Here is a 27,951-nt window from a genome sequence, read left to right on the forward strand (position 1 = left end):
GCTGAGGCAAGAGGCTGGGAAGTTCTAGTCTCTGAAAATTGCAGGTCAACAAAGTCAGGCTAATCTGTGTGGCGGCTTTTTTTTTTTTTCCTTATAAAGGCACACTGCTTTATTCTCATTGTATGTTCCTGTATTGGGGTTCCCAAGAATACCCCCAAATTCCAATTTGCTAGGAGGACTCATAGGATGATGTACTATAGCAAAAGGACATAGCCCAATCAACAAAGGAGAAAACACATTCTGCTTAGTGTCCTGGAAATACTGTCCTGTTTTCTTAACCAATCTAGCTTAAAATAAATTGGTTTCTGCTTTATTCCTATATACTATGCAAGTTCCCAGGACCAGTTAATCTTGCCTTCCATGTTTTCTTCTAAGAGAGTTTTGTAGTTTTATCTCTTGCATTTCTGTCATCTGTTTTGAGTTAACTTTTGTGTGTGGTATGAGGTAGGGATCTGTATTCATTCTTTTGCATGTAAATATCTCATTATTCCAGCACCATTTGGTGAAAAACTGTTCTTTATCTCACTGAATTTTCTTAACACCTTTGTCAAATCAATTGACCATAAATGTCTGATTATTTTTGGAAGCTTTTGTTATTATAGTCACTCAAACACCCTTTTACATTATGGTATCCAGGACTTAGCCATACCTGTCAGATAACATTTTAATTGTCTAGAAAAAAACTTATAGACTTCTGCCAGGGTAGGAAGTCTAGAAGGGGAGGAGATCTAGGGGTTTGCCTGCTGTCTTTTACTCAGTCTGCCTTACCTCAGTGCTCTCCATTTTATTCACCTTTACAGAGGTGTTGCCAGTTTTCTGTGGCCATGACCATCTGTGATATGACTGAACTGCTAATCCAGTTTCACTTCTGGCCAAGGGTTGTCTCAGATGTACTAGGGCACAGCTCATCCTACCCTGTTGCTTCCAGCCTGGTTGTTGTCTGTGCTCCTGGAGTCCTATCTTCTTTGTTTGGGGAACTAATTAAATTAGGATCAAATAATCCTCCACTTGGAGCAAAACTAGGTACAGATTTCTTTTAATTTCTCTGAATTTCTTTTTAATATTTTCATTTTGTATTGTATTCAGGATATTTGTAAATATATCAAAGGTGATTACCTTTGTCCTCAGCCATGTCCATTTGGCTGTTTAGTTCACATAAAGTGCTTTTTAATATTTATTGTAAAAAGACAAGACAGGGGCTGGGATTGTGGCTCAGCAGTAGAAAGCTTGCCTGGCATGTGTGGGGCCCCAGGTTCAATCCTCTGCACCCATAAAAATAAATGAATGAATAAAGGTATTGTGTCCAACTACAGCTAAAAAAATTAAATAAATCTTTAAAAAATAAATAAATAAAAATAAAAAGACAAGAGAGTTCCTCCTGTACTTACAAATCTTATACTTGATGAAGGATATTATCCATAATATATAAGGAACTCTTAAAATTCTACCAGAAAATACACATCCTGATTTTAAAAAGAGATGGACGAGATATTCAACAGTCCCTTGACTAAAGAGGATATGTGAGTGTCAAGCGCATGGGAAGGTATTCAACATCATCCCTTGCCTTTGGGAAAGCACAAAACACTAGGATGTCTGACGTTAAAAGACTGATCATAGCAAGTGCTGGTGAGGAAGGAGAGAGTGGGAACTCTTGGACATCGCTGCTAGGAAGGTAAGACTCCATGATCTACAAAACAGCTTGGCTGTTTCCCTAGATTTAATCAGTTATATAACCCAGAAATTCTCCTCCTAAACATCTGCTGGAGTGAAATGAAAGCAGATGTCTGTGCCAACTTGTGCATCAAATGTTCACTCCAGCTTTTGGAGTGCGAGTGTCCACGTGGGCAGAGGCCTCAGGGCAGAGCCAGCTTTGGTGTTCCTTCAGTGGTCAGAGTATCTGCTTTATTATTTTTTAAAAAATATTAATATTTTAGTTGTAGATGGACACAATACCTTTATATATTTATTTATGTTTATGTGGTGCTGAGGATTGACCCCAGCGCCTCACACATGCTAGGTGAGCACTCTACCACTGAGCCACAACCCTAGTTGTTTATTATTGTGTCAACTTGGTAATGCTTTTAAAAATATCTTTCTTATGTTTTGTATTGTCTTTTATTTATTTATGTGGGGTTTTTTTAGTTGTAGATGGACACAATGCCTTTATTTTATTTTTTATGTGGTGCTGAGGCTCGAACCTAGAGCCCTCCACATGAGAGGCAAGCAGTCTACTACTGAGCTACAACCCCAGTCCCTGTCTTTTATTTATTTTTTGGCTCTGAGTAGCGCTTACCAGCAAACTTCTCCCCAGATTCTTTTTTTTTTTTTTTTTTTGAGACAGGATCTTGCTAAGTTGCTAAGGTTGGCCTCACTTGAGATCCTCTTGCCTTAGCCTCCCAAAGCACTGGGATTCCAGGCGTGTACCACCTGGGCTTATCTTGTGTTTTAGATGCTGTTATTGCAGGTGCAATTTAGAGTGTCCTGTCCACTATGCTGCTGGAAGTAGTCTCCCCGCTGTCTTGCTTGCAATTGTCCAGCTTATTCTGTTGATAGCTCTATTATCCTACTGATCCCTTAGCCCTGGCTGTTCCTAGCATCTTGCCTTAGGTATAAATGTGTGTTGAACTGAACTGAATTGATGTGGGTGAGTTTTGATCACCCACATATATATAATTTACATTTATAGTATATATAGTTTACACTTACAAAACAAAATGACATTTTGTAGTAGTACTGCATGGGGTAGGGTATATATAAGATATATATGTATTAGATATCTAATTGGGTCCTGGGGGTTTTTGTTTGTTTCTTAGTGCTGGGGGTGGAACCCAGGGCCTTGCACATGCCCTCAACCCCAATGGGCTCTTTCTAATTTGTGAGGTTTAGTGCTTGTTGGAATATGAAATATTCAATTTCCAGAATACAGTGATATGTTAGAGAAGCAAGAGCCTTAGTTTTACTAAACATTTCTTATATATTGATGTTATTATCACTTTTTTATTTGCTTAACAGACAAGTAAAAATACTCTTCAAACCTGTAAATTTATAACCTTGAAAAGGTAGGGAAAAAGAGGAATGACTTAATATTCTAGAATATTTCATGAGCATAAGTAGAGTTTATCCTAATGATTTTGCATGAGTTGTGTTTTAAGAATGTTTGTTAGTTTTGAAATGACATTATGCTTGAGAAGCCACTTATACTTTAAAAAAATAATTATAGCTTTTTAAAAAATATTATGACAATTAAATTACAGTGTAATTACAAATAATATAGGATACTGGACATTCTATCTAATTCTTTTTTATTAAAGTAATTCTTTTTTATAGTAAGAGATTCACATAGAAGAAGAACCTATAAAACATGTCAGTATAAAGAATTACTAAGGGTTACTTAGGGGATTAAACCCAGGCTTAGAATTTCTCTTTTATTTTTTTTTTAAACTGTTCTATCCAATTTATTTTAATTTCAGAGAGACCAAAGAAATTATAAAAGATGTGTGGTAGAGGCCAATTGGAGTCTCCTCTCTGATTTGATAAAGAAAAGCTGTTTTTAGAGATATGTATATATGTATGAACATATGTGTGTGTATATATTTAAGTTGTTGATGGGATTTTTATTTATTTTTTTATTTATATGTGGTGCTGAGTATCAAATCTAGTGCCTCACACATACTAGACATGCACTCTACCACTGAGCCACAACCTGGTCCTGGAGATAGGTTTGTAAACAAATAAGTTGTCTGAAAAGTGTAGAGAAAGTAGAACAAGCACCACAGTAGTAAGGCATGTTTGATCAGCTGCATCGAGGACGCTATCCGGAAAGATGTCCCAGAGAAAGCAATCAGAGGCTTCTGCAGAGGCAAAGAAGAAGCAGGAGATTTTTTTGGTAGTAGCTGTAAACTGGGTGGGTCAGGAAGGAAGGAGACCCTGAAAGAGGGGGCAAACAGAGTACTACCTGGGGAGGTGCTGGGTCTTCATTTACTAAATGCTTCAACTAAATTCTACAGATTTTAAGTGAGCTGTTTCAGAGGGTTCCTGGTACAGTCTGCAGCAGTGAAGGATGGATGGGGAGCTAGGGATAGGAAGCTGCCAGGAGACCCAGCCCCAGGAGGCCCTGGTCTGTGGTGCTCCAAGAGCAGTCATCACTACTTGAATCCTGGGGAGAGAATCATTTTCAAAGAAAAATATTGGAAAGTACAATTTACAAAGCGATGGTGATATAATCACAAAAGGTATACAGCTATCTACAAATTACAATTTAGAAAAAATATGTCTTGATGATATCTTAAACCAGAAACATTATCAGCTAACAAAATGATCATTATACAAATCTTTTTGTCTGTGTTTTTGCACATGGGGGATTGAACCCAGTACTGCTCTCCCACTGAGCTGTGCCCAGTCCTTTTTTATTTTTTGTTTTGAGACAGAATCCCACCAAATTGCCCAGGCTGGCCTCGAGCCTGTATTTCTGCTGGGCATGACGTAGTGCACACCTATAATCCTAGCTACTCCTGAGGCAAGAGGATGGGGAGTTTGAGGCCAGCTTCAGCAACTTAGCCAGACCCTATCTAAAATAAAAAAGTAAAAGGGGCAGGAGATGTGGCTCATGATAAAGTACCCCTAGGTTCAATCCCCAGTACAAAAAAAAAAAATCAGTTCATTAGCTCTTATAATCCATTCATGACTGCTTCAGTGAAGTTACCCTTAGAAAGATGAGGATGAGGTTAGGCTTCCTCTGGAGTGCCCTGGCAATGTCACCCCAGCCATCACTACCCTCCAAAGCCCTTCAATGCCTCTAGGCAGGAGACATTTAATCTATTTTGTTATTTCTCAAAATCTTCCCAAAACTGTCACTCTTATTTCATTACTTATCTCACTCACACTCAATTTTTTTTTTTTCTTTGCTGAGGATGGAGCCCAGGGCAAATGTTCTACCATTGAACTTCATTTCCAATGCACTCATCATTCTCTCTTTATTTTATTCTCAATCAAGTTATCTTTAGCATTCCTAATTTTCAAGGGGGAGGATTAATCCTTTCCTGTTAAGTTGAACTGTATGAAATTGTTGATGTATATGGCCATATAAATACAGTATTTTCATGTGATTAAGGTAGTAACTTTCCATGGTGTTTAGACTATTTACCCTCTGATGTGATAAATGCTCTTGGTCAGGAGCAGTCAAGAGTGCCTGTGCTGCAGCCTGGCACATAGACAGGTGGCAGTGTCCTCTGTGTGATGGAAAGATCATCTGCCAGCTATCAGGGGTTTAGCTAGGGTCCTGGTCTTCCACAGACCCACCCCAGAAGGTTAGAGCAGCCAGTCACCAGCTGCCCAGAGCTGTAGCTTTCTTATACCTAAAATAAGCTTAAGAACTGTTTATCTAGGACTTCTGTTAGCTTAATTAAGGTATATAAAAATGTTTATACAATCTGCATATGTGCTGACATGCAGTAGACCCTCATTATGCATTAATTGTGGACTCTCTAGAATTCAGAATTAATTTAAAAGTACTGAGTTCTTCCCGTCTCTGAAAGTGAATAAACATCCTGAATTCAGAACAATTGAATGGGCAGTTCCTTTGTGAATCAGGAACAATTTCAGGAAGCAGATGGTCTTGCCGCTAGGTCTTTCTTTAAGGATAGGCAAAGTTTAGAAATTAGGGGCATGGGAATTATAGACATCAGGAAGAATGAAGCAAATACCCATGTGGGGAGGAACGGGAAGAGGCAAGCCCAGGCATGAGAGGGTAAAGAGCACTTAAGCAACAGTTTGAATGTCAGGCAAGGGAGGTTCAAATCAGTGGCCATGCTGGGGTCACAATAGGGAATTTAAGGAGGAAGCCAGACCTGGGAAGAATGAGAGGAGTTTGGCTGGAGAGAGGCTGGACTGTAGTGTACTTTCCAGTATGACCCGAGTGCTGCAGCAGGCAGGACAGATGTGGAGCTGTTCTGTGGCATCTCACTGAATTCATCTTTTTTTTTTTTTTTCCAAATAATATAACAGTGAATTTCTTATTTATTATAACCAAAGGGGAGGTAGGTTGGTTGAGTATTAAAATTAGAGAAATCTGAAGTGACCCATTTACTAGTAGGTGTTTAATTGCTAACAAAATATACTGTTTTTTTCTATCAACTGATTGCCAAGGACTCTATGATGGGCTTTGAGGGATAAAAGTACCATTTATGTTTAAAACCTCTGTTGGTGGTAGTAGCTCCCTTGAAGATAGGCACTTTAAGACATTGGGTACGGAAAGGGAAAAAAGATAGGCATACTCTTTCTCTGGATTGTGATAGTGCTGTTTGGAATAACATCTGAACTCCTGTAAGTGGGGAATAATTAAGAAATAAGTTTAGGTACATAGAGTTATTGTAGGAGTTTACAGTAAATGGCTGAGGTGGTTTTTAAGAACATCTGCAGATTTTTTGACATACCTCCTTTCAAAGGAGCTTAATTTCCCTCCTCTCACAGACTTGGTGACTTGCTTCTCCTTCTGAAGCTAGTTCATTTACAAAAAATTCAAAAAGATAATTTCCTCCTGGTGCTCTTCTTGATTGCTTGCTCTGGGGGAAACCAGCCATCATGTCCAGAGGATGCTCAAGCAGTTCTATGAAGAGGCCCACTTAGGGAACAAACCATGGCCTCCAACAGCAGCCAGTACCAACTCACTAGCCATGCACGTGAGCAGTCTTGGAATCAGATCCTTGATCCCCAATCAAGCCTTGAAATGACTGCAGCCCTGGCTGACATGGGACTCAACCTTGGGAGAAACCTTAATCACCCTGCCAAGCTGCTTCCAAATCCCTTGCCTACAGACACTAAGCCCTAAGAATATTTTTTGTTGTTTTAGGCCACTAAGTTTTGGGGTGACCTGTTCCTCAGCAGTAAACAGTTAATACATGGTACCTGTGGAATGGGTAAAGATGTACTGTTGATTCCCAAATTATTTTCACAAATACAAAAATGTATGACCAATGAAGGCATGAAGAAAGATGGATTGTTGTCAGATGTGGTGGCACACACCTGTAGTCCCAGCTATTTCATAGGCTGAGACAGGAGAAGCATTTGAGTCCTCCCACAAGTTCTAGGCCAGCCTAGGCAGCATAGCACATAGCAAGACCCCCATCTCAAAAAAAAAAAAAAAAAAAAAGCCTCTTGATACACTAGTAATTTTCCCAAACCTAAATAACATACAGATTCAGTCGGCACATAAAGTGCTGTGTAATGAAAGTGTGGTGCCTCCCAGAGGAAGGATGGAGTGTTTCACACAGGTGTGATTAGTGGAGGCAGGATACAAGGGAACCACTTTTTGGAATGACTTCAAAGTGTGATTCCCTTCTGCATCTTATTCTTCACCAAATTTTCAACTTTTGGAAGATTGCACTGGCCGAATAGTCACAGGACAAGAAAGCACCTTTAGGGTAGCATGAACAGGAGCACTTGAGAGCCACATGTGCATATAAATAGAGCAGCATGGAGAGCGCAGAAGCCGCCTGTTGGATTCATCTGTGCTGTACAATTTCAAGTTGTACCATGGTCTGTGAGTAGAAGGATGGGTTGAATAAGATGGTGATTGTGTCTGTTTCCCTGAAACTGTAATATCCAAGTATCATTTCTTTTAAAAAAAAAATATATATTTTTATTAGTTGTTGATGGACCTTTATTTATATGCGATGCTAAACGCAATTGAACCCAGTGCCTCACACATGCTAGGCAAGCGCTCTACCATTAAGCCACAACCCCAGCCCTGCAAGTATCACTTCTTTTTTTTTTTTTTTTTTTTAAATTTTTATTTTTTAAGAGAGAGAGAATTTTTTAATATTTATTTTTTAGTTTTCGGCGGACACAACATCTTTGTTTGTATGTGGTGCTGAGGATCGAACCCGGGCCGCGCACATGCCAGGCGAGCACGCTACCGCTTGAGCCACATCCCCAGCCCAAGTATCACTTCTTATACAGTATTTAGTTAGTGCATTTTTGGATGAAAGAGTCCTTATGCCCACCCCCCCCCCAAAAAAAATATATGAAGAATGGTGTAGTTTAAAAAAAAAAATCTGCAGTGTTAAGAGTTAAAGTCCATAATGTGATGACCCTTCTGTTTTCTGGATGAAATTACAGTCTTTGATAAAGCTATTACTTTTAGTACATATTGGCAGATTGTTTTCCTATTAAACAGAATGTAAAGTGTCTTCTTTATAATGTTTGGAGAGACTAAAAAATCTACAAAAAACATGTTATTATGGTAGAAGATGTGTATTTTATATTGCATAATTGTTGATCATGACAATGTATCTTTAATACCTGGGTTGTTGTACCACCAGTTTAAAGTAACATTTAAAACATTGCCTGGAGAGACAAAAAATGTGCTTGATTAAAGCCATGTCACCAACTGACCTGTGATCAAAAGCCACAACTATAGTTATTAAGTGAGTTGTAGCTGTTTTTAGTATCTATAAAAATCTCATTCTGGTAGCCTAGTTTTCAAACATTATTTATTTTGGTAGCTTCTCAAGTTATGATTTACACACACATTAATAAAGATGAGAAATTAACATGGAAAATAAGCCTCCTTTTCTTATCTAACTTTTGGCAAATCACAGGCTAGCTTCTTTGTTGAAAGTCTGATCCTTAAATACCATTTATTTGTAATCCCTTCTTTGTCAAAAACAGTCTAATAGTTACTGCAATTAGACATATACCTGCCATACCACATACCTGGTCCACCTCTTGATATTGGTCACCCAAGAGAAGTAGAAGCCTTTGTCCATGTAAATATCAGTGCATCATTGCTCGTCGCACCTTTTATTTATCATAGCCACAAAATGAAAATAGTCCTCTGCTATCCATCTATAGAAGAATGGGTGAACAAAGCAGGATGTGTCCATGTGATGGGAAACTAGTCAACAATACAAAGGAATAAATCACTGATAACCTCCATCTAAATAAATGAACACTTTTGCTGAGGCTGGCTTTGAACTCACTATCCTCCTGCCTCAGCCTCCCGAGCTATTGGGATTCCAGGTGTGTGCCACCGCGCTCGGTGGAATGTCTGCTTTTATGTGCTTCTCATGAGCTTTTTGGAATGGCTGCCAGCTTGAGCAGTGCACTTCTCCCAGAGTGCATGGTGATGATCTAGGTTCTCACTGTTACCTGGGAAATGCTACTTTTATTTTGCAGTAGAAATACAAAAGAAAACCTGAGCTCAGTTTCTCATGGTCATAGTTGAATTTGATGGAGTAATCTAGTTGCTTCCCACGTGAGATTCTCTTTTCTTTCATCAGAAGAGAGTGTCATGGAAAATAACAGGGGAGCAATTTTACCTTTGTGTGGTCCTCAGGGTCTAAGATTGTGTGTCTGGCACATGGGAAGTGAATGGATTATTACAGTATTGTGCTGTGCGTGGATAGTTTAGGACCAGGAAACAAGCATTGCCTTCTCATCCTTGTGTGTGGAGTGGGGGACTGCAATCAGTGCTTCTTTGGGTACCAAGTCTCAAGCACATCGTTTAGCTTTTTTGTTTATGAACTGCCATGGCACCACAGCATATGGCCATTATGGACAGACAGGGATTGGGGGACATGGTCAGAAGGAGGTGATAAGGGCCCGAAGCCATTTGGGTTAATGAGGGATTGGGAGAGATCTGTAGGGAAACCATAATGATAAGGAGGATGTAGACTCTTCAAGGAGGATGGAATGAAAGAAGTCTGGGTGTTTGAGTTTGAAACACCATGGCAGACTATGACAGGGATCTGGTGGAGGCAGAAAAAAGGATTGAGTCACTTAGAAAATTCTGGTCCCTGGTGGCTGTGGCCAGGGCCAGGACAGGACTTATTGCTCCTATAGCTTATAGCTTCATGAAGCTTCATGTTAGCTAATAGGCTCTTGGTACAAGCCTTCTATCAGCTAATACTGTGTATGTAAAAATGTTGCACAGCAGAAGTTAGTCTCTTGAGTTCCCATTTCCACAATAGATTTATGAGAGTTAGGAGAAAGGGGTGATCAGATGAGCAATCAGAAAAACTGTCTTTGGCCATTCTGCCAGTGCTACGGTGTGTGTGTGTGTAGTCATACCTGAGTGGGCTGAGCTGCATTGACCATGGGGAGTGAGGATGCCCGCATTAGCCGGAGAATGAACCAGGTTCATTAGGAACATAACTGCTTTCCCAGAATCCAGAGCTCAGATAGTGAAGAGGGACATTAGCAAGGTCCCTGAGCCCTGGGTGCAGGCAGCTGATCTCAAGGAGGATCCCAGGAGCAGACAGAAGGCTGCCAGCCCTTTCCTTTGGGTTCTGGCCATGTTGCCATGCTTGCCTGGCTGGCTGAGAGGACTTTCTAGCCATTTCACTCAGTGATGGAGGTGGCTGTCCTGGTCTGCACTGGGGCCATATTCATTAAGTGATTCTGCCATCACCAGGGTCCCTGAAGGGCCTGGTGCAAGATCTAATCTCATCCTGCAGTGAAGACAAATAAGAACAAGTTAGGGCATAAGTTTGTTTGAATAAGTTGAGATCAAAGGGGAATTTTAAAATTGTAAGCTGGGATTGTTTAATGTAGTACAGTGATATATCCCTGTTATAAAAGGATCAAATTTTCACTGAAGCATTTTTGTTTTCTTAAAAAACTGAAAAAGTGGGGCTAGGGTTGTGGCTCAGTGGTAGAGTGCTTGCCTCACATGTGTGAGGCACTGGGTTCAATTCTCAGTACCACATATAAATAAATGAATAAAATAAAGGTCCATCAACACTAAAAAATATTTTTAAAAAACTGAAAAAGTGCTTTGTGTTGCTAAATGTTCATGGTGAATAGTTAAGGGAATATATACTAAAATATAAATTGCTTCATGTTGGTTGGCTGTATGTTTTTATAACCCATTTAAGTACAATCAAATAACACAAAGTGAATTATTCACTTTGAAATAATTGATTCAGTTGTATATTATGGTTTACCGCACTTTTCTGCACATAAGATCTACTTCACTAAAATATTATTACTGTATATTAGTGTATATACACAACACCGGAATGCTTTCTGACAACATGGTATAATTTAATTTTGTCATTAGAAAAACACATGCAACCTCTGCAAAGAGTATAAATGTTTATGATGGTGAATAAAATGTTTCAGTTTAAACAAATATAAAATATTTTATAAGCCCTACATTTTTTTATGTTAAGTGCCAGAATACAAACAGTTAAAAGTTTCACTTCTATCCTTTTGATTGATATTCTAAGCATTGATGGAAGCAGGAAGATTACAAGTTTGAGGCCAGCCTGGGTCACTTAGCGGGACCCTGTCTCAAAATAATGAAAGTTAAAAAACAAAACAAAAAAAACAACCTAATTTTGGGGCTGGGGATATAGCTCAGTTGGTAGAGTGCTTGCCTTGCATGCACAAGGCCATGAGTTCAATCCCCAGCACCACAAAAAACAAAAACAAAAACTTAGTTTAAGAAAGGTGAGCTTCACATTACTCCTTAGGAGCTAATTTAGATACATAGAATGGGAGCTTCATGTAAGACCACTGGACTAATACCTATTCCATTCTTCTGGAGTAAAGAATGTGCTCTAATACCATAAAAATTTGGGAAGACATGGAGCCAAAGGGACAGGGATTGGAACTGACTCAAGAATCATGAGAGATTTAAGGGTGGTAGAAGGTGAAGGGTCTTGAGAGTTGATGTGGCTGCCATGGTTGGAACTGAAGGGGCGCAGGAAGGCAGTTTGATCAGAGCAAGGCTCTGCTGTTTTGTAAGTTGCCTCCTCTGGCGTGCCCTTCACTGAGTGGTCTCATGCCTTGCAGAGAGGCTTGTCTTGGAGAATGTGTGGCATGGTGCCCGAAACACTGGGCACAGTGCAGTGCACACAGTGGGATGTAGGGAGAGTGCTGGATGAAGAGCGCCTGCCTCTGCTTCTTTCCTTTTCTGTGAAACGGGGATTTTATAGCACCTACCTCTGGAGTCCAGTGGCTTATAGGGCATTGCTACAGAAGAAGGTGTGTGGCCAGCTGCCACTCCAAGGTATCACCTTTTTGTATTCATCTCACATACTTGATTCTGTCAGATCATGTGTCACTTTTTCCTGTAGGCCATTCTAATCCTTATTGAAGCACTTGTATTTTAGAAACTGTTATGTATTTCATTTTCTCAAAAGCAGATGACAGGGGCTGAGGCTGTGGCTCAGTGGTAGAGCGCTCGCCTAACACGTGCAAGACACTGGGTTAGCACCATATAAAAATAAATATATATATGGTTAGCACCATATAAAAATAAAGGTATTGTGTCCAACTACAACTAAAAAAAAAAAAATTGAAAAAAAAAAGCAGATGACAGTAAGTTGATGCCCTTGGGTATCATCCATACAATTGCAGTTATATATCCTTAAATATTTTGACAGCCCCATCTGTTCAAATACATTTATTAAACCCCTAATCCATACTAAATAATTTACTTATAAAACATTTTTTTTTTACAGATGTGTGTGTGTGGGGGGGGTGCTGGGGATTGAATCCAGGGCCTTGTGCATGTGAGGCAAGCACTCTACCAACTGAGCTATATCCCCAGACCCAAAACACATTTTCCTAATGTTTATCCCCGTATTATTATAGTGTCTGGTTTTTATGCATTAGGAAAGCTGTTATTTCGGGAAAAAAAATTCAAACCTCTTATTCATAGTTAATAAAAATAGTCAACAATTAGGAAAAAGTCTTAGGAGAAAATAATTTGCATCCTCTTAACTTCTATCTAAAATCTGGATTTGTGTGAATTCTGGCACTACAGAAAAATGATTTTGCAGGTGAACATAGATATCAATGAATACCTTTCATTCTTGGCAGGTTGGGAATCCACGTGTTGAACTTACCCTCTCAGAGCTCCAAGATATGGCAGCTAGGCAACAGCAGCAAATTGAAAATCAGCAGCAAATGTTGGTTGCCAAGGTAAGTTACAAATACAGAGTTAAGGAAGCATTATTCAAAATGTGTGTGCCTCAACAGTCTTTCAGATTAGAATTCATCTACTTGGCACGGGTCACACTTGCCAGATGGGGCCCCCCCAGGCAAGTGTTAATACAGTGTCTTTTTCTCTGTGTGATCCCTTCTGTGTTAATGGATGCTCCTTAGCATCGTGATGGTGGGGAGGTATCCCAGCAAGAGTCCCTGACCCTTTCCATGCAGGCACTCTAAACAGGAGATAGTTGGCCCTTTTCAAATGAAGGACAGAATTTGGAAAGGATGCTTTCTGCTGTTACCTCTGCTTTCCTCTGGCATATTTTCTGCCAGGGGTTGGTGTTGGTATTGTAGAGGAGCCCCACAGTCTGTGCTGGAAGGTCTGGCTGGGCCCTGGAGGTAGACAGCTGGTGAAAGGCTGCCTGGTTTGCTGCTCTGTGCTGGACCTATCTGGTTGATGGCATGCGGACTTAGTCACTCACTGGGTTCTGCAATTGTGATTGGGATTCTGTAAAGCTGGATTTGGAATTTTTCTAAATCATATTTTAGTCATACTTGATAGACTAAAAAAATCAGACCTGTTGCCCATGCCTCCTGAAACTGACTCATGTTGTAAATGGCCTTAAAATGCTCTGAAACTGCTCTAAGGAGAACCTTTAAACCTTACCAGCTAAGTTCTTATTGACTTCTTCTGTAGAGAGATTTACTTATTGCAGGGTGACCAGCACCCTACCAGGATAGGTTCCTGCTCAGGAGGTGTGAGCTGCCCAGGAAACAAAAAGTCTGAAATAATTAGTAAGAAATAGAGACAGAGCCAGAAATTGGTTATAAAAAGGGGAGCATCTGATAGGTCTTCCAGTCCTGGTTGGAGCTGGAACTGAACAACTGAAAAAGGGCTCAGATTCTTTATTTAAGGGGGAGTACATCAAAGGCAGGAACAAGGGTTCAGCCGGAGGAGTCTTGGTTGGTGCTTGCTTCTTGGTGTGGCAGGGGTCTTGCAGTAAACAGGTTGATTGGCATTTTAGCAAGCCAGACCCATCTCCAACAGGCAGTGTGGCTCCAGTGGGTCTCCTCCTCTCTGGTGCTGTGCTGAACTTGAGATGGAGCTGGGTAGGAAGCCACATGAACCAGGCATTCTTAAACCACTGGGGTTGCTGCTGGGAGTTCCTGATACCACCAGGCTTTCCTGCCTAATGGCTTCAACAGCACTTTAGTTCACATAAAATTCACAGATGGCCCCCAGGAAATGACCAATTCATTTTTTTCATGCATTGGATATACAGTTCATTGTATCTATCTACTTTTATGTAAATAACAATTTGTTGGATTTGTTTAAAACATTGTCTCATAAATTTTATTGGATTTATAAGAATAAAAACAATTAAAATTAGAAATTATTTCACCCTCTTGATAATTTCTAAGATGAAATATACATAGTATTATGTAATTATAAATTTTCTAATTCTTCATATTTCCTTTCAATATATTGATCCAAGAATATTGCTATTAAAAAACAGCAAAAAGAACAATAAATAGGCTAGGTGAGGTGACACATACCTGGAATTCTGGCTACTAGAGAGGCTGAAGCGGGAAGTTTGAGGACAGCCTGGGTCACTTAGCAGGACTCTGTCTCAAAATTTAAAAAATAATGGAAAGGATTGGGGTTGAGTATAGCTTAGTGATAAAGTGCCCCAATTTCCAGTACTGGGTAAAACAAAATCAACTTTATAGCCAGATGTATTATCACGTGCCTAAAATCCCAGCTACTCAGGAGGTGAAGTAAGAGGATCACAAGTTCCAGGCCAGCCTGGGCAACTTAACAAGACCTTGTCTCAAAGTTAAAAAAAAATAATAATAAATAAAAAGGGTAGGATATATACCTCAGTGGCAGAGTACTTGCCTTGCATGTGTGATACCTTGGGTTCAACCCCAGCACCACAAGAAGTAATAATAATACATAAAATAAGGGCTGGGGTGTAGCTCAGTGATAGATAGCTTGGCTAGCACATGCGAGACCCTGGGTTAAATCCCGAGTACCACACACACACAAAAAATGTATAGATATATTTATTCAGTGATGCAGACCACAGTGAATTCCAGATCTTAAATACTCTAACCCTAACGTCTTTCCTTTCCTTCAGAAAGTGGTATGTAATGCGTGCAAAATCTTACCTAAGCCTCTCTTTGTTTGCGTATATTTCATGCATACATGTGGGCATGAATATTTAATTTTGACTGTTATCCTTAAGGTATGTTTTCACATTAATAAGGGAAAAACTACTGAAAAGCATTACATATATTTTTTTTATTTTAGAAGTATCCTTTTTAAAAATGTTTTATCATTAATACTTAAAAAAGCAAACACTTCCTTGATTGTTCAGTGTCCCTGGAAATTGGAGGCTCATCTCCTGACTGATGGCCTTTTCTGTTTTCATGTAAAATCTCTGCTGCCTACGCTCATTTCCTTTGGGAAGTTAAGGAGTGGTTGAAGTGTTGTAGCAGCAGAAAGCCTATACTCTGGTGGAAACAAGTTTGACAGAGACTTGACAGCTGTGGTGGGATGCAGAGGAGATTTGGCATTGGGCACATGTTCTCTGCAGTGAGCCTATCTGCACCTTCCATAGTGGCGCTGCTATCGACCAAGTGATGCAGAGCAGTGCACTTAGTCAGATCCTCTTGAAAATTCCCAGACTCATCTCACATTAATACCCAATAATTTCAGGCTTTTGTGAACTGCTCTGCACAAGATTCCTCTAGTGCTGGGTTTGGTGGCACCCATTTGTAATCCCAATGGCTCGGAAGGCTGAGGCAGGAAGATCGTGAGTTCAAAGCCAGCTTCAGCAATTTATCTACTCTGCGAAGACCCATTCTAACAAAATACAAAAGGGGGCCTGGGGATGTGGCTCAGTGGTTAAGTGCATCTTAAAGAATTTTTTTAAAGATTTTTTTAAAAGAATTTTTAAAAAAATTCTTTTAGTGTTTCTTAAATATTTGTTAAAGTAGGTATGGAATACACTCAGTTAAAAAGTATATACATGTAATTGTAAGTTTTAATTTGCAAAGTTAAGATTTTTTCCCTTCTTTGTCAGGAACAACGTTTACATTTTCTAAAGCAACAGGAACGCCGCCAGCAGCAGTCTATTTCTGAAAACGAAAAGCTTCAGAAACTGAAAGAACGAGTTGAAGCCCAGGAAAACAAGCTGAAGAAAATTCGTGCCATGAGAGGACAAGTTGATTATAGCAAAATCATGAACGGCAATCTGTGTAGGTTCCCGCGGCCCACTGTGTCCATACGCTCCAGGCCTAGATAAGTCAGAGGCTGGTTGCTGATGGTTCAGGCATGAATTCATGTGGAATTTTGCTATACCAAGTGCACTAAAGCTTTACTGTTTTCTACACCTAAGAAAACTGGGTTGGTTAGGTTAAGTGATTTTTTTTTTTTTAACTATGCATTCCCCCAGCCCACAAAGAAGTTCATATAAAACTAGTGAAATCCAAATTAGGTTGTATTTGAATTCATAATGTAGTGTTAACATCAATTTTCTGGATTTGGTTTTTTAAATATAATTTTAATTATACATATTTTGGGGATACAGTGAGATAATTTGATACAGGTATACATTGTGTATTGATCAAATCAAGGTAATTTCTTCTTTTAAAATTTTTATTAACAGTAGCAATTGTGCATATTCATGGGAACGGTCTATTTTAGTCCAACCCTGATGATGCAGTCACCTCTTGTACACTGGTGACTGGAGTCCTTTGGTTAGCCAGGGCTGCTCCAGGACTCACTCATTATGAGCATCTGTTGTCATGAAATGGCTGAAATTATAAGCTTCACCATGTGGTTGCTGTTTTTTGTTTCTGTGTGGGCTCTGTGGTTTTTTCAGTGATTGCATACATTAGGTTACAGTGATTAGCAAGACCTTCACCAGGCCTTTGTTCTGTTGGTACCTGAGACTCCTGAGTAGTGTGGCCAAGCTAGCTTCTGAATCAGTTGCCTTCAGGAACATTCAGTAGTTACAGAGAAAACGGTTTGCTCTGTAAGTCATGTCATGTCACGTGTTCCAAAGACTTGCTGATGTGTGTTTTAGATGACGCAACACTTAATCCATGGTCTGGCACTAAATAATACCAGAGTTGAGTGCAGCATATAGATATTAAAAAGACAGGATGTCAGTTAAATGAGTTTTTTTCTTTTTTGGTGGGCAATTATAGCTGCTGAAATAGAAAGGTTCAGCGCCATGTTCCAGGAAAAGAAGCAGGAAGTACAGACTGCAATTTTAAGAGTTGATCAGCTTAGTCAGCAATTGGAAGATTTAAAGAAAGGAAAACTGAATGGGTTCCAGTCTCATAACGGCAAGCTGACAGGACCAGCAGCGGTGGAATTGAAGAGACTTTACCAAGAACTACAGGTGATACACCTGGGTCTGGGGAATATTTATATAAAACTTTCTCCTCTTTCTGGCTTTCTCCGGAGTAGAGGATGGATATAACTTCAGCAAGGCCCTAGGCAACTTAGTGAGGTCCTGAATCAAAATAAAAATAAAAAGGGCTGAGGATGTAGTGCAGCAGTAGAGCACACCTGGGTTCAACTCCCAGAAACTGCCCCCCCCCCCAAAAAAAAAGTAAAAAGCAGGTGTGGTATAAATATATATATTTGGTTTCCAAAGAACTTCTTTAATAAGACATGTAGAGGACTCTAGAAACTTGCATTTTTAACAAGACTTTGATTAAAAGTAGGGTTTAGGGAAGAAATTTTAACCTTCATTTTGTGTCAGATTATATAATACAATAAAATTAAATTAAAAGTCATATACTTAAACAAAATCTTTTTGTACAAAGTAATAATAGATACCTAAATATAATCTGGTTTGTAAAATGAGGTAAAATGGAATCATGAGTGTATGGTTGTAGTCATAAGACACGAGTATTAAACCAAAAATCACACAGCAGTAAGGAACATTCACGGGTTAAATTCAACCACAAATGAATCCAAGTACCACTCCTCTGATTCCCACATTCCATCACATCAAAACCTACCAGGCTTTTGGTTCTGTCCTTGTCCACAGGCTCTGCATCTCATTGAATCCCTGAATTCTGCTCATTCTCTGTGTGACATACATACTTTGTGTGATATATATCTCCGTAGAAATATATCACTGGCTGCTGCACTTTTTTTTGCAAGTGAACCCAGCACTTTTTTTTTTTTACTTTGAGACAGGTTCCCACTGAGTTGCTGAGGTTCTAAGTTGCTTGGGCTTGCCTAGAACTTGGAATCCTGCCTCAGCCTCCCCAGTGATTTACAACTGATGACAGATGTACATCACTGTGCCTGGCTCTCTTCTTAGAAGGACACATAATCAACACATTGTTCGGGCTTGCCCTCTGACCTCCTCCAAACCTCATCACCACCCACAGGCCCCACCTCCAAACAGCATCACATTGAGGGCTTCAATGTATGAGGTTAGGAGGGCACCAACATTCAGTCCATAACCTCTAGATTTCTATTTCTCATAAGTTATCATTCAGGTGAATTTTCAAGCCAGAAACAAGTTTTGTGATTTTATTAGCACTTGCTAAGAAAAGTACTGTATCATTTTATGAAAGAAGGTGTTGAGAAATAAAATGACTCGTGCTTGCTGTTAAGTTCTTTAACATTCTTTTATGTTTGAAGCAATTGCTAAGCATGCAGACTTTTTAGGGTTTTGGTGAGGTATGATGATGTATGATGTATGTGATTTACTCCTAAATGGAGCCCTAGGTGGTTGTCCCCAAGGCTCCAGGATGGTCTCCTAGAGTTCCTTTTGGCCCTAGTCCCTGTGTCTACTTTGAAGAGAACTTGTAGTTCCATGCATTTGGTCTCTTTTTGTTCCATAAGAACTCTGTTCTGGCGTTGCCTGTGCTGATTTACAGAACATGTAGCACATAGATGGCAGTACATTTGTCTAAACACATCCAAATTTAATTCTACTTTTTCTTTTTTCTTTCTTTTCTTTTTCTCCCTGCAGTGAGAATTTGACCTCTTCATTAATACAGGTCTTAAAAGTTGTTCTTTCTGTTTTGCAGATTCGTAACCAGCTTAATCAGGAACAGAATTCAAAACTCCAGCAGCAGAAGGAACTCTTAAATAAGCGCAACATGGAGGTGGCAATGATGGACAAGCGAATCAATGAATTGCGTGAACGTCTTTATGGCAAAAAAATCCAGGCATGTGAAAGAGAAAATGTCTGTGAGATAAACCTCAAAAAGTAGCTCATCTACAAATGCTAATCTCACTAAATGAACCATGCTCCCTCCCCTTACTTGCCACAGTTGATCAGACAAAACTGGCTATAAGCCCATGAGAGCAGAGCAGGTGCTGATAGCAAGGATGTCTTCCTAGAGTTCCCATACACATACTAAGTGATTGATGCTTTTGTGGTGTGGTGGCAGTGTCTTCTTGTCAGCCTCTGCTATACTGAAGGATGCTGTGGGGAGGCAGGCGTGGATGTCAGGGCCTTCCCCGGGGGGATGGGTGTGGAAGATGGTAGAGGAAGAGGGAAGCTGCCATTCCACAGCAAAATCCATCTTTTACTTACGCATCTACCCTTCTTTCAACCCAAGCTTGAAAGTCAGTAGTTTGTGTAACTATGATTTCAGATGATAGTTTTCCTTTTTCTCTCTTACCAATAGCGCAGCCATAGGTGAGAGGATTCATGCATCTGCTCCACACTGAGTTACATGGCAGAACTTTAGTAATGGTGTGATGTTCAGGGTTTCTCAGAGAAGTAGAATCCATAGTGTGCGTGCATGTGTGTGTGACTGTGTGCGTGTGTGTAGAGAGAGGGATTTATCTCCAGGAGTTGGTCACGTGAACATGGAGTCTAGCAATTCCAAAATCTGCATGGCAGGCCTGCAGGCCCAGGGGGAGTTGGTGTTGCAGCTCACGTTCAAGGCAGTCTATTGTAGCACCCCCTTCTTCTGGGGGATCCTCAATCTTCTTTTAAGGCCTTCCACTGACTGGATGTGGTACACCTTCCCATGGAGAATCATCTACATTACTCAGAGTGCATTGATATGAATGTTAATCTCCTCTAAAAACCGAAACTCTGATAACATCCAGAATCCTATTTAGCCAAGTCTCTGGGCACCGGGGCCAACCAAGTTAAAGCATAAAATTAACCATCAAAATGTCCTTATCTGGGCTGGGGTTGTGGTTCAGGGTAGAGTGCTCACCTAGCATGGGCAAGGTCCTGAGTTTGGTCCTCAGCACCATGTAAGAATAAGTAAATAAATAAAAGACATTGTGTCCATCTACAACTAAAAAATAAATATTTAAAAAACAAAACAACAACAAAAATGTCCTTATTCCTTTTATCTGCTGCTCCAGCGGATCTCTGAGAATCCAGTCAGTGCTTCTGCAGAGATGTGCCTCCCCCTGAAGGTCCTAAGTATTCTGAGCAGTTATGAGAGTCTTGAATCCTCTCACCATAGTGATACATGCAGACGGTTGTAGGAGGTTGTGGACCTCCACAGAAGGTGTACCTAGGGACCCTAAGGAATCGGGCCTTTTTGTTCTTGTACAGTATTTTGTAGCCAGTATCCTGTCTGTGTCCTTGCTTAGAAAGGCACAGCTGCCCTCAGAGAACCAGACTCACCATCAGGAGTCAGAGCCTCACCTGGGCACCTTGCCTCTTGTCCTAGGGCACCTCTCATTCTGAATTTATAGGCAGAGGTTCAGTCACTAGCCCAGGGCAGCACAGTAAGTGGGGAGCAGGATTTGAAACAATGCTTGGAGCACAGGCTTTGACAAGTGCCTCTGCCCACCCAGGGGAGAGAACGTGTCCCCAGGAAGAGGGAGGTCATTATGGTCCTTGGAAGCTATGCTGTCATCACATTGGTCCCTGCTTTTGTAGCTCTCCAGGGTGGCTATTACTGGAAAGAATGACTCCCACACTTGGGGTCCAGTGAACTGAAGAATTAGTGTTTTTTTTTATTTTGCAGTATCTTAACTCTTCCATTTCCTCCTGATTTACAGTTGAACCGTGTGAATGGCACATCATCACCACAGTCACCCCTGAGCACGTCTGGCAGGGTTGCCGCTGTGGGGCCTTACATCCAAGTTCCAAGTGCTGGAAGCTATCCTGTCCAGGGGGACCCTATAAAGCCCCAATCTCTCACTATTGCCTCAAGTGCTGCCCATGGGAGATCTAAATCTGGTGAGTGGCCCAGGCCCTCTCTTGGGGGAAGTGCTGGAGTAGGGTAAGGGCCCTGAAGCCCTGCCTCCACATCAGACCCCAGGCTGTCCCCTGAGGGGCTTGGTCTTCCGGACAGTGTTTGAGCAGTTAGTTGTGTGTCACTGTGATAATGATGCTCCCAAAACAAAAGTGAATTATTCTTATTCATCTGAGGTCTTCATTGACATTTCAAAACAAATGGTTGAATAAAACACTGCTTTGTGTGCCCTGAGGGCTCCAAGCACAGCTGTGGCCAGGTAGAGACCACTGCCCTTTAGACAGTATTTTAGCTTGTCTTTACTTTCCCTACTCAGCTAATAGGTCTTCCTTGATCAGAAAGTCCACAAGCCGTTACTCTCATCTTGGCACGGTAGTGCTGTGTGATGAGCCCAGGCAGGCTTGTGTAGAGAGCACCATGCAGCATAGCTGGGCACCAGGTGGGTTCTGCATTGATAGTCTGTCTTTTAAACCCACCACATTAAAAATTTGGAGCTTCTAGCCAGGCACCATGGTGCACACCTATAATTCTGGCAACTCAGGAGGGTAAGGTAGGAAGAATACATGTTCAGTACCAGCCTCAGCAACTCTATGAAACCCTGTCTCAAAATTAAAAGGGCTAGAAATGAACCACGTGATACATACCTTAATTTCAGCAGCTCAGGAGGCTGAGGCAGGAGGATCACAATTTCAAAGCCAGCCTCAGCAACTTAGGTCCAAAGCAACTTAGCGAGACCCTGTCTTTAAAATATAAAAAAGGGTCTGGAAATATAGCTCAGTGGTTAAGTGCCCCTGGGTTCAAACCCCAGTATTAGAAAAGGGTGGTGGTGGCTGGGGATGTAGCTAAGCAGTAGACACTCTTGGCTCAGTCCCCAATACAAAAATAAGAGAAAGAAGTTGGGGCTCTTTTAAAGTAGAACTTTCTTTATGACTCGGGTTGACTCGTCTTCCTCTAACACAACGTCAGGAGGTCAAGTCCTGACACACTGGGACATCTCTTCATTTATGAAAGCAGTGCTGCTGCTTGTTTGCTGTTGTGTCCTGTTTTCAGAATTGGTGACTGATATGTGCTGGTCTTTTGTTTGTGACACTTGCTCCTACCTGGCACCTAGTAGGTACAGTGATATATCTGCTGCTCCCACTGGGAGGCTCAGGGCTCCATCTGAACCAGCAAGTCCTTGGGCGCCACAGCCCCTGCTCAGATCCCTCCGAGGCCCTGATCACAGTGGTGTTCTTTGATGAGCTGTTGCTTATGGTTTGAGCCACCCTGTCTGTGGGAGGAGTGGCTGTCTGTGTCAGTGCAGGTAATGAGCACAGCCAGCTCCTTCCAGCTGAGAAAGGCTCCTGTGCCCTCCCCTCTCTGTGTTGTGCTGCCTTACCAGCTTGCTGGAAGAAGATGGCCTTACAGATCCCTGGCCTCAGTCCTTCCACTGTGGTGTAAAGCGACTGGACCCAGGAAACCTGAGTCCACCCAAGCTGGGGGCAGAACTTCACACATGGAGCTGGGACATGAAATCTCCGTGTGGGGACTCTAACCCCTTGCTGTTGGCTGTCCTGGTTCTGTGTCACACAGATGGCCACAGTAGATCCAGAGTGACCAGCGCGTGGACAGTGTCAGACCTGGACGTCAGGCTTGACTGCAGCTCCTTGGGGCACTCTGCAAGCCCACTCGTAAAGCGTATGTGGGCTGACGGGCTTAGCGGGGTGCTTTTGATCTCCTTTCACACAGACTGAATCAACAATCATTTGTTTTTCCAAACTGACAACGGGCACGACTGTGGGTCAGGCTGGCTCCATGTTCATCACATCTGGACATGGAAACAGCACTGTGCAAATAGGTGTCTCTTCCCAGGCAGGTGTGGAGTTAGGCCCCAGGCCCAATCAACGGCCGGGAGAGTTGAACACCAAGTTATAGGCCCTGCCACACAGGGTTTTGGTTATGGGGAGTGTTTGTTTGCTTCTTTTTCAAAAGTTAATATGAGGACAGGGGATATCACTGAGTTGGTAGAGTGTGCACAAGGCCCTGGGTTCAATCCCCAGCACCACCCCCCAAAAAAATAAGTTAATATGATTTTGAGTTCATGATGAGTCTTTCAGTTTTATGTTCAGTGCAAGAATCTCCCATCACAATGAAAAGTATTACAGTAATAAGAAGCAGCATCTGGCCTTTTGTGCCTCCAGCTCTGTCCTCAGGAAAGGAGATTACTTCATAATTTCATAAAAACTTCCATTGCTGTGGGCTTTCAGAAGCCACTGAACGTCCACGTGCCCTCTGACCCTGAAAGGATAGAAATCCAGGTCCCTTGGCTGGCACCTGCCCCTTCTGCTTGTCTCACAGGGTCTCAAGTGGGCTCTGCTTTTCCCCGCCAGCACAGAATGCTCCTCTCAGAGGACACTGAGAGGATGGAGGCACATGCATGTGTGGTCTACAGGAGGCTGACAGCTTGTGCTGGCCCAGATGCTGGCTGGGGCCTGGTGGCTTGGCTGGTGCCCTCAGCCCTGTAGGAATCATTCAGCAGCACCACTGTGGGTCAGGCTGGCTCCAGAGCAGCCTGTGTGTGGCTTGCTGCACTCAGACTGTGCCAGAGCACATTTGGGAAGCTTACTCTTCATGTTTTGGCTCATTTTGGGCATGAAGACAAATGGTTGCCCTGTGCTTCTTAGTTACCCCTCCTACTTATGCTGATTTCTGCCCATCCCAAACTGCTGGTGGCTAGAGCAGTCTCCGCGTCAGAGCAGCTCAGCACCTTGCCTGTTGAAGCAAAGCAGGTGCCCACTCAGGGTACACATCTGTGATCCATAGATGCCGTGACACACAGGTCATATGGTGTGTGGCCCCACATGACTAGGGAGCACCTCTGCACCCTTTTTCAGTTTGGAAAATGCTCTATAAAAACATAAATCTTTTCAGTGGCTTTCCTGGAAACTTGGGGATGATGACGGCTTTCTAATCACTGCAGCACATCAGTGGGAACTGTGCTGGCCTCTTGTGATTGCAAATTATTTTAGCAGAAAAGACTTCCTCACTAAAGGAGAAACTTGATTAGTCATGCTAGTAGTACAGGTCAAACCTGTTAGGAAATCAAAAGATAAATCTTTAAGAATTAAAAAAAAGATCCCTTTTTTATTGCTGAATGCAATTGTATTTATAAACAGTGTTCAAAAGCTAAGTGCTGGTGCTTGCTTTATTCTGTAGGTTTAATGGACTTGACCTGTACTACAGTGGGTGTAGCCTGTCCTATACCAACCTTAGCGTGGTCTTTGAGTTGCTGGCCTTGCTGGCCACACTGGCCAGGAGTTACCCACAGAGGATGCCCCTGGGCTTGTTCACAGGACTGTGGGGGTCTGTGCAGATCAATAGCTCCATGTGCCAGATGGTGGTTGTCCACTTGGTTAACAGAGCTCCCTCAGAATGTGAAGTCCCAGTGCTATTTTTATTTCTGGCAGGGTGTACTTTTGGGTTGGTTCAACTAATATCAAGAAAAATTTCACTTAAATTCTGTGCTCTTTTCAAGCTAATGATGGAAGCTGGCCAACATTAAAGCAGAATTCTGGCTCTTCGATGAAGCCGGCGCAGATGGCCACTGTGGATTGGAAGGACCCAGGCGTGGAGGGGGCTCTAAAGCAGGGTGCAATCTCAAGCCAGCCTCTGCCCTTGTCTGCACTGGGAGCCACAGAGAAGATGGTAGGCCATCTGTACTAGGAGTTTAAGGACCAGCCCCTTCTGCCTTAGTCATACTCAGGATTTGAGGCAAATTAATCCACATTACCCCCAGAATCCTAGAGTCACTGCACCTTTAGGGCCTGTGCAGACAGAACACAAGTGCACATGACTTTTGCCTCAGTTTTGCAAATGATGAGCCCAACAGTGTTCCCTGTGTCATAATCACAAGCTGATTTGAAGGATTGCAGATCCTACTGTGTATTCTTTTGCAAGTATGGGTATAAATGTGCTTCACTTTTCAAAGGGTGACTTTGTTTTTCTTCTCAACACCTAAATTTAGGGTGTGGATATTGGTAAAGGACCACCTCCCATCCCTGGTGCAGGCAAGCCGCTGCCTCCAAGCTATGGAACATACCCAAGTCCTGCACCCCTGGGCCCAGGATCAGCAAGTTCCCTGGAGAGGAGGAAAGAAGGCAGCTCACCCAGACCCAGTGCAGGCCCACCCAGCCGGCCGAAGCCTGCCCCGCTGCCCCCTACAGCCAGTGTCCCACAGCCAGGCTCCTCGCAGCAGATCCAGCAGAGGATTTCTGTGCCTCCAAGTCCCACATACCCGCCAGCAGGGCCCCCTGCATTTCCAGCTGGAGATGGTAAACCCGAACTCCCACTGACGGTGGCCATTAGGCCCTTCCTGGCTGATAAAGGATCAAGGCCACAATCTCCCAGGAAAGGACCCCAGACCGTGAATTCAAGTTCCATATACTCTGTGTACCTCCAACAAGCCACACCACCTAAGAATTACCAACCAGCAGTGCACGGCACCTTAAACAAGTCAGTTAAAGCAGGTATGGTGAGTTTATCCCCTCCTTGGGGGGCTAGGAAGTTATACTCTAATTAAGAAAGTACAGACTGACATTGGAGCCACTTGCTGTTTAGGTTAAAGCAAAAGCTTACATTTCTTACATACATCTCTCCGTGGGTTTCGGGTGGATGAGTGGGCACTTTGCTGCTCTGACTACCTTTCTGACCACCCTCCCACACTACGTGAAAATCCAGCTTCTAGAAGGGTGAGATTCTAGGAATTTTGTTTTTCCTCCTGCTTTATGGAAACTTGTGCTAGAAGCTATCTGGTGAGCAGAGGCCAGGGGTAAGCCTTGACCAATGCCTTCTGGGCTTCCTCTCTGTGACTAAGCCAGACCTGGGAGTGGGTGAGTTGAGGAGGGTGTTACTTCTTTGGAGTCCCCCCAGCCCATGGGGGAGAAAAGCTGTGGGGATGGGTGAGGCCCTTCTAGGAAAGCAAATGAAAGAATGTAGTTCAGTGCCATACACCCTGAGCTGATAGTGCCTCTGACCCTCGCAAGAGGGTCCTTTGGGCCAGATCTGGGTTGGGCTGCCTCAGGTGTTCTCAGGCTCTGACTGCAGTGTGCAGACTTATAGTTCTTGGGTTCCCAGGTGTGCCCAGGACCTCCCAGGTGACATACAGTGTTACCAGTGGGCAGGATTCTGGCTCCTGGGGAAGCTCCTAGGCTGCCAGGTCCCACCTTCCTGCTCCCGGAGCCAGTGTCCTCATGTTGTCTTGTCTAAGGCTCACACATGAGTGTAGCAACTTTATTCTTTCCCTTGCCTTGTTGAAGGCAGCGAGTCAGATCAGCAACCTTTTTTGCCTTTGAAAAAACCCACTTCTAGGAACCTCAATATAAAAGCCACTACACTGGAGAGAGATTCACCTTGCAGAAGGAGCCAGAGGAGGTTCTTGTAAGAGAAGATTTCTACGGGGTTTAAAATCAGAATCCTCAACAGCAGTAGGAACCCATCTCTGATGGAGTAGGTGCTTAGGGACTAGCCCCAAGACCCAGCAGCCAAGTTGAAATTGTGCCCTATCCTCTCTCTTCCAGTGTATGGCAAGCCTGTCCTACCATCCGGGTCAACATCTCCATCGCCCTTACCCTTTCTTCATGGGTCACTGGGCATAAGCACCTCACAGCCTCAGCCATCTTCAGAATGTGCTGAGAAAGAGCCAGAGCAGGAGGGCCCTGCTGCACCTGGAGAGGGAAGCTCAGTGGAGAGCCTGCCGCGGCCACTCAGCCCCACCAAGCTCACACCCATCGTGCACTCACCGCTGCGCTACCAGAGTGATGCGGACCTGGAGGCCCTGCGCAGGAAGCTGGCCAATGCACCGCGGCCCCTGAAGAAGCGCAGCTCCATCACAGAGCCAGAGGGCCCCAGTGGACCCAACATCCAAAAGCTGCTGTACCAGCGCTTCAACACCCTGGCTGGTGGCATGGAGGGCACCCCTTTCTACCAGCCCAGCCCCTCACAGGACTTTGTGGGCACCTTGGCTGACGTGGACAATGGAAACACCAACACCAACGGCAACCTGGATGAGTCTACTTCTGCCCAGCCCACAGCCCCACTCCCTGAGGAGCCTGCCCCATCCTCAGATGCCAACGATAATGAGCTACCTTCCCCTGAACCTGAGGAACTCATCCATCCCCAAACCACCCACCAAACTGCTGAGCCCGCAGAGGACAACAACAACAATGTGGCCCCAGTCCCCTCCACAGAACAGATCCCAAGCCCTGTGGCTGAAGCCCCATCTCCGGGAGAAGAACAAGTCCCTCCAGCACCTCTTCCCCCTGCCATCCACCCACTGGCAGCCTCAGTGGTGGGTGTCCTTGTGAGACGAACGCAGGACTCCCCTCAGCACTCACCTTATTAGGGGTCAGGCGTGTCCCTGCCACCCACAATTAGGTCTGAGAGGGCTGTCGGGGTAAGGAGAGACCAAGGGGCCCAAAGGAGGGGTGCACAGTGCTCCTTGGAGGCTGCCTTTGGGACCTGGGAAATGGGCAGAAGGAGGGAAGAACCTTCTGGACAGAGGCCCCTGGGTGAGTCAATTTTGGTGGACCAGAGAGCAGCTGGGTGTCCTCTCAGGATCCAGTAGTCCTTTCACCTGCAATCTCAGTGCTACTGCTGACAGCCATGTTAGGTGTCCCTAAGGATGAGCTGCCAGCTCCCTGGGAGCTGCATCTGCCTAGCAGTTGGCTGTGATAGACCCCATTCCTTCCCACAGGGTCTTCCAAAAAAGTAGGCTAACAACTCACACCAGCCATTGCCCTCTGTGAGAATAGCCAGGAG

The 27,951-nt window shown here is 43.0% G+C and overlaps 1 protein-coding gene across 3 annotated transcripts in view; it reads left to right on the forward strand.

Annotated features, from left to right (window-relative positions):
• Ppp1r13b (protein phosphatase 1 regulatory subunit 13B) overlaps window positions 1-27,951 on the forward strand; it is a 77,863-nt gene that overhangs the window by 44,476 nt on the left and 5,436 nt on the right. For all 3 annotated transcript variants that reach the window (XM_027946617.2, XM_027946618.2, XM_071607487.1), the window contains 8 exons: window positions 12,829-12,930; window positions 16,029-16,203; window positions 17,158-17,354; window positions 19,009-19,149; window positions 20,960-21,140; window positions 24,671-24,840; window positions 25,160-25,661; window positions 26,712-27,481. In XM_027946617.2, the coding sequence (XP_027802418.1) occupies window positions 12,829-12,930; window positions 16,029-16,203; window positions 17,158-17,354; window positions 19,009-19,149; window positions 20,960-21,140; window positions 24,671-24,840; window positions 25,160-25,661; window positions 26,712-27,481 (2,238 nt within the window). The remainder of the gene's footprint in view (window positions 1-12,828; window positions 12,931-16,028; window positions 16,204-17,157; window positions 17,355-19,008; window positions 19,150-20,959; window positions 21,141-24,670; window positions 24,841-25,159; window positions 25,662-26,711; window positions 27,482-27,951) is intronic.

The sequence above is a fragment of the Marmota flaviventris genome, chromosome 2, assembly GCF_047511675.1.
Source record: "Marmota flaviventris isolate mMarFla1 chromosome 2, mMarFla1.hap1, whole genome shotgun sequence".
Lineage (NCBI taxonomy): Eukaryota > Metazoa > Chordata > Mammalia > Rodentia > Sciuridae > Marmota > Marmota flaviventris.